Genomic DNA, 7,513 nt, shown 5'->3' on the forward strand with positions numbered 1-7,513 from the left:
CATTTCTTCCTATTTTTGTTTTATCACAAATCACAGATACAACCCGAGGAAAGAGGAGCCAAGAGTGTGATGGTGTGGAATACATATTTATCTCCAAACACTTATTTGAAGCAGACATACACAATAACAAGTAAGTTGGGGGATTTCTACTGAGTTTTTTTTTGTAGAAATCATAATGTATAATATCAATTGAATGTACATGCATTCCAAAGACCACAAAGGGAGCCATTGATGGACAAAATACTTGATAAAGAAAAGTGATATTATTTCCCAGAGAATGAATAGACTGAATGTGAGTGCATTGCGTTCTTTTGTATTTGTGCTGTTGTAGGTTGTATACTGCTAGTTTAGCACAGAGCAGGATTATATCAAGGGCACTATTGAGGAGTATTATCCTGCTTGTGTCAGCTACCTCTAGCAGCCAGTAGAGTTTGCTGCCAACGGGACGGAAGGTGTCTGTTTTGTGTGTTCAAGCGCCATTTTGCTAAGAAACCAGTTTAGGCCAGAATGGGAATTAAGGGGTTGTACGGTAAATGAGGGAAGATGTATACAAGCTAATACATGTAATCAGTATTGTAGAAGTGAGAAGTGCTTAATGCATTTGATAACACTTAAAGGAGAATGCCTGACTCATATAAAAGCAGAATGTTGTTATAAAATAGGAAGCTGTTGAAAATATTGAATACAACTAAGTACCCAGTTTTGCCTAAAGTCATCCCAGTAGGAGAAAAGACGATTTGAAACCGGAGACCCAACTCCCTAAAAAAAAAAAGTGTCATTCTCTGCTCCTTCCACTACTCCAAATAAACACCCGAGTGCAGATTGGGACAACTCAGCTATAATCATACACCAAATTATCCCCAACCAGAAAAATCTGCACCACACACATATATGACAAAATTCTTTATCATTAATACAATCTAAATATCACAATCTATATACAAATGCATCTATTAATAAAGCAGTGAATGTGACTTTCACCAAACATTGTCTGGTGGAGAATCAATCACTGTCTTTTAAAACAAATGGACGTGGAAGATTCTCCACTAGAGAATGTTTCTTAAAAGTCTTATAACTTGACCCACTAACACAAAATATACAAAAAGAAAAAATACCCCATACATCTAAAAACACTAAAATCAAACAACACTAAGATCAGTGCTGAAAGGACAATACCCAAAATACAAGCTCAGTACACCAGTGTGACTTACATAGCACAACATAAAGTTCCACCAAAAAGTCAAATTATATTTAAGTCAAAAACTATTTTTTTAATTCTGGCTAGTAAGTAATAGATACAATGGAAATGTTATTAAGTACATCCCCTCTTAGACATTTATCACCAGAGTAATTATCATCATTGGAATATTTTCCCTCACCTCCTGTTGACAACTTAGAATTTGGAATCTCCTGTACATTTCAGTCCAGGTTATAATGGTCACTAGGACACATAGAGAGGGTGAATCTCCCCAGGGAAGACGTTGCAATAAAAACCTGATGGATGTTCCTACTCTTCTTTACTTATTATTTGGACTTAAAATAGGTACAGATACACTTTAAAAACCTGCATCCTCAGAAGCCCAAACCTACAGTTGATCAAGAATAAGGAAAAAGAACATTACAGAGCATTGGCGACAGGTACACTTTAAGCAGCTTCTGTTTAACCAAGTGTCCTCAGAATACCAATAAGATTTTAAAGGTCAAGCAGGAGCACAGGTCTAGGCAGAAGCTGCTTGTGTTCCATTCAGGACAGTGCCAGCAACACCACTGGCTGTATGGATTTTCTTTACTCCTAAGCATTATTTACATAAATGTTATAAATACCCAACTGTTCGTAGCTTGCTAAACGGAATAAATTGAGTCGGTGATCTGTGCCTGGGAGGGAGGACTGTGCAGATTATGGGCAACCAGCCGGGTGTTATTTTTCACATTAATTGCACATCCCCGAAAGCTGGAAGTTGACCCTGGCAGCTTCAATTCAGAGACACTAACAAGTTTCATTATATGAAACATCAACATAGTTTGTTACTCCTGTCAACAGAACATTGATGATTTCATTTTTTCACATTGACTCATTGACCACTGGAAGTCTTGTGGGCTTTACCCCCTGGCATGTGACATTTCAGAACGCATTCACAAAACCCATAAAGTATCATCGTTCTGTCTATATTTGGGGGGTAGTCTGCTTGCTGGTCATTTTTATGAAATCTCACAAAACCTTTTAAACCACAAATATAATGGTTTTGTTTTTTGGATTTTGTTTTCCTTTTTCTTTTTTTAACGCATAAAATAGTTTCATATTTTCCAAGTCTTCCTGACTGTCTAGGACAGTTGTGGATTGTCAAACAGGGTACTTTGATTGTTTCCTCAGCTTAAAAGCAGGGGACAGGGCCAGTAGCAGAAGGGGCTGAGAGCAGTAGTTTCTCCCAGACAGGTACAGTAAGTATTATAATCATTCCATTACTCTTTAGTTATTCATCCCAGCAAGACTATTAACATTTCAGCATACACCCTCCATTAAACTGATTAAAAGTGCACTTATCCTTTAACAGCAGCCACAGCCACATCGTGTCCACCCTAAATGTAAAGCTCTGTTGGCAAGTCGTCTGCAACTCGTGTTTAATATCTTACCTTATCTTGTTTTGGTTTTTAAGCAGCAGATAAGCGTTTATGGCAGATAATCTGCCATCTTCTATCTGTCAACAGTTCCAAAGCCTTCCCACTTTAGTTATTGGCAGCCAAAGGCAGCTATACCTCAGTGTGCAATGAAATTTCAGTAGTTTCAATTGTTTAACTTCTCCAGCCTTTTATTGCATAGCATTAGCTCAGACAAAGAGCTGATGGAAAACATTAGTGCGCTCTTAAGCTGAAGTGTTTTTTCTTTGCCGGTTGACTGTAACACTAGCAGGTGTTACTGATTTTAAAATGTAAAATACAAGGCTTATATGTATCTATATATATATATATATGTTGGGGGGAAAAAAGGACACGCTAAAGGACTTGGCAGAGCTCACGTCTTCTAAAACATGGTAAGATAACATAGAAATCTTTCTGCTTCCAATTTAACATTATGAAAGTTTTAGCAAAGTTTTTGTTCCCTTCTGTCGCTAACTGGATGTTTTTTCTCTTAATTCGATAAGGTTTATTGAGTACGGCGAATATAAGAACAATTACTACGGCACAAGTATCGACTCTGTACGGTCTGTGCTGACCAAAAACAAAGTGTGTTTGTTGGATATTCAGCCCAGTGTAAGTAAAAATACACTTTACTGACTGATGAAAGAATGTATTAGTGGGACACATTTCTTTACCTTCATTTCTAAATCAAAGGAATAATATCATCATTGTCTGTTGCGAGTGATCAGAGGATAGCTTTCATTTATGAATCTGTGCTAGGAAAGTGAGAGCTGAAATTTGATTGGTTCTTTGATTAGCACCTCCCTATTACCTTTTTACGGTTCTGCTTTTTCAAATGTATTTAGGAAAAAAACAAAAGTAAAAATGATTATAGCCTTCAATGGAGAATAGCCAGAATCCAGCAACAGAGCAAAGCAACGTTTTTCCTCGAATTTATATAAATTGATTTGTTGTTTCTCTCACACACGTATGAAAGTACTTATTGCTGCAATTTCAACCAAAATTCAAGGTCCTCTTTTTAAATATTGGCCCTTTCCCCATTGAAACCGCTGCAATCTACTCCACTCCAAAAAAAAAAAATTGTGGAAGAGAAATGGTGAAAATCTATACTTGGCTTACACCCGGCTTCAGCTAAGCAAGGGTGACAACACAGTACTTCTGGTAAGATTCTGTGAATACTGAGGGTCCCCAACTATAGAAAGGACATTCCTTCTGGAGTGTCTTTTTCGCAAGATTTGGGATACTCCGTTTTCCCAGGATCTTTACAGAAAGATGGTGACAGCAACCCCTTCCTTTGCTGAAGCCAGGCATAATGTAGATATACACTGAGTGGCCAGATTATTATGACCTCCTGACGTTTGTAGGCAAATTAGCTATAATTAGCTATAATTTCGCGCTGACGTTGCTCGAGGGCCAGACCATTATAAATAGGGAAGCAGGTTGTTTACCATGACAGTAGAAGTGACTGTTTTCTGAAGATATGGGTAAACAACGCGATTGAACAGCCTTTGAACGTGGGATGATTGTTGGCGCTCGGAGCCATGGAGCGAGTATCCGCAAGACAGCAGAATTCGTTAAATGTTCAAGAGCAGCTGTTGTTAAAGTGTTTAAAGACTGGACTGTCAGCCGAAAATCTGGGTCTGAACGTGCGAATTGTGGCCGTCAGCGACTAGTCAATGTTAGGGCAGAACGGAGAGTGGCAAGACTGGTACAAGACAACAGAAGGGCAACAGTGCAGTGTCAGATTCCTCGCATCACCTTTCAACATCCTGTGGAGTCACGAGGCGGCCCAATTAAGTCATTTTGTGGAGTCATCTCGTGGCCCAATGAAGTACTGATGGGATGGTCATAATAATCTGGCCACTCAGTGTAAACATTTTCCTACAAGTGGATTGGGGTGCTCTGGCTTAGTGATTGGGCCAGTATTTCACAGTATTTCACAAGCAAACCTTGAAAGTCTTTAGAAGAGAACCAACAAATAAAATTGCGAAAATTACCAACTTGGCTGGATTTAAAGTGATATTAAACCTTCAAAGTTTCATTTATTTTTGTAAATGGGAGGTCCACACTTCCACAAATTCTCCATTCTTTTTGTTTAGAAATGTCCAATTCCTTATTCTTTAGTTTGTCCCTGCATTGCTCACCCTCCCATAAGCTAGCTGGTTGCTATGGAGGCACCCTTGTGTGCGCGTTCACGTCCGTGCCCGCAAGTAACTGTGTGCGTCTATAGACACCTATGGCTCCTCTGCCCTCAGTATCCTCCCCTGCAACCAGGAAGTTCAGGGAACTAAAGACAGCTTCGGGGACCGGCGGCGGTGACAGTGGTGTTTACAGGTAAGTGAGGGGGAGACGAGGGACGAAGGAATGTACTGGAAACTCTTTGTTGTGCAATGAGATTACTTAAGGGGGCCATGCCGGAGAACAGGTGAGCATTGCAGCCTGAACCATATTTTTTAACCAGCTGGGGGAACATTTACAAAAAGTCAAAATAAAAAGTGTAAAAGTGGGTACAGTATAACCCATGTTGTATGCTGCCCTAGGGCATCAGAAATGACCCCTTAATTTCCAAAGAAAACAAGGGGTTTACATTAATGTTCCCTTCAAATCCTCTTATAAAAGCATGTTTTACATGAATCATTTTCATATTTAAGTTTTTTGTTAAAAACTTATAAAACATTGATTTACCAAATTGAATTCCTTGCAAGTTTGAGAACCTGTGACTAATGCATTATGTTCATGCAGGCTTTTGAAGTAACCTTTGCACCCTGTTGAAGATGTTTGATTTCCATATGTCTTTAGTTCTCTTCATGCTGATAAATGTTCACGGAGATCTGCATTTTAGTCAGGGGCCATTGCACAAATTATGATGCAGTTGCCATCCTTCATGCTCTTACCAATATCAAGGCTTGGTTAGGGTCTATCAGGCCAGAAGGAATTGCATTGAGGGAGAGGAGGAACCAGAGAACACAAGTACCATGGTTACCCCCCAATCTAAATGCAAAATGAGGGAGAAGTGAGATTCTTTGGGAACCATTTGATCTACACTGTATAGTTGTTTCTTATTGGTACTTTCCATTTTGAATGTAATAGGAGACAGTGCTATACCTTCAAGCTCTGTCTATACTCCCAAATTTTGAAATACTTTGTTATGTACCTAGAGGTTGCCCATGGCTTTTTCTCTTTCTTTTTACTGCCTATCTGATCATCTAATATGCCATTATTTGATAATAATTTATACTTATCTCTAAATTGTAACTGCTCATTGAAATGTTTCTCCTTTCCTTCTGTTATATTTCTCTATGAATCTTAGACCTAAAATGAAGTACATCATGTAAAATCATGGAGCAGTTGCCCACAGCAGTTAATCTTTATTTTATTTGTCCCAGTGAATGAAAGATAAAACTTCATTGGTTGCTGTGACAGTTCTGCTGTTACTACCAAGGAGATGAAAAGAGAATTAAAGCATTTTCTGCTCCCAAATGTCAAGTCACAACTCCAGACTATTACCACCATCCACAGTGGAGACTTTATTGTAGTGGCCCAGGGGAAACATGATATAGGTTATAAGAGCTGTAAAGTTTATTATTTCATTGTGTCGTTTTATAGTATCACATTTACAAAAAAAAAAAAGCAAGCTTCAAATATCTAAGCATTTTCTTGCTGAAAATGTCCAATATTGTGGAAAATGCTGAGATAGCAGGATATTAATAGTCAATCACTAATAGACCTCTGGAGGGATGGTTGGTTTGTTTCTGCTGACTGGAATAATACAGAGCGGCCTGACTTGCCCGCACACTGTGGGAAGAACACGCTCGGTTTCATCTTGAAATTAAATAAAGGGTGTTTTCAGCATCCCGACTGCAGGTGACACATTGTAATCATTGGCTGCATTTATTTGACAAAAGCCTTCAAAATGAGTGAGTTCTTCCTGCAATGTGAGGTACAATGACTCTCCGGTCAGCATTCCTCAGGGCTTTAACATTCTGCAGACACTTGCTGCGGTGAAAGGTGTTCCCCTTCATATCTCTCTGTATAGCTTATCCTTATGGCTCCCTGCGCTGTAGCCAAGGATCGCATATAAGCAATGTCACCGAGAACATCGGGTTCTTTTAAGGCGAAGCACCTAAGTGATCTTAAAGAGAAATTATAGTATGCATTCATTGAGCCAAAACTTAGTTATTAATGTAATGTGCAACTTAAAGTACCACTAGCGTGAAATGTATTATACTCTGATAACAGTAAGCAGTTGTAAAATGTAACAACAGTATACTATTCAGAATTATTTTTTTTAAATTATACTTGCCTATATATTTCTGTCTGCATTTACATGCAGACCAAGCTGACCAGCACATGGAAAAAATGCCCTGGGTGCACTACATGTAGTCTTACATTTATTTAAAGTATTTACAAAATCACAATTATATCTTAATTATTGTTAGTTTATAATATTTAAATTAAACTGTTTTCTTATGGATGGGTAAATGTTGGGGGGGAAAAACAAACTTCCCTATATGCTTCTCTTTTGAAGTTTTTCTGAGTTGTACTGTGCTCTGTTGGCATCTACAGTATGGTGATTCTAGCAGCCATTTTGTTCTCTACGCATGGTGTCCCTTTTATGTCCAGCAAATGTGCTACAGTTGGGAAATAAAGTAAAATTGTGAATATGTATCTAAAGATTGAATTTTCTTTTTTAAGCTTTGGATAGAGTGGTAAAACTGCTGTTTGTGCCTCTAGTGGAGAGACCGGATGTTGTTATCAGATCAAAAAGTGATAAAAAGTGCAAAATCGTACAATTGTTATCAGAACAGGAATAGTGGGGAGACCTTTCAAATATCTAGGGATTCCCCCTCATTTTCTACAGTGTATATATACTGTG

General features: G+C 38.4%; 1 protein-coding gene across 1 annotated transcript in view; it reads left to right on the top strand.

The window, feature by feature from the left end:
- MPP7 (membrane palmitoylated protein 7) overlaps positions 1-7,513 on the top strand; it is a 316,603-nt gene that overhangs the window by 295,620 nt on the left and 13,470 nt on the right. Inside the window, exons 16-17 of the mRNA XM_018558730.1 lie at positions 37-130; positions 3,141-3,249. Coding sequence (XP_018414232.1) covers positions 37-130; positions 3,141-3,249 — 203 coding nt within the window. The remainder of the gene's footprint in view (positions 1-36; positions 131-3,140; positions 3,250-7,513) is intronic.

This window comes from Nanorana parkeri, unplaced genomic scaffold (genome assembly GCF_000935625.1).
Source record: "Nanorana parkeri isolate BGI_ZX_2015 unplaced genomic scaffold, ASM93562v1 scaffold355, whole genome shotgun sequence".
Lineage (NCBI taxonomy): Eukaryota > Metazoa > Chordata > Amphibia > Anura > Dicroglossidae > Nanorana > Nanorana parkeri.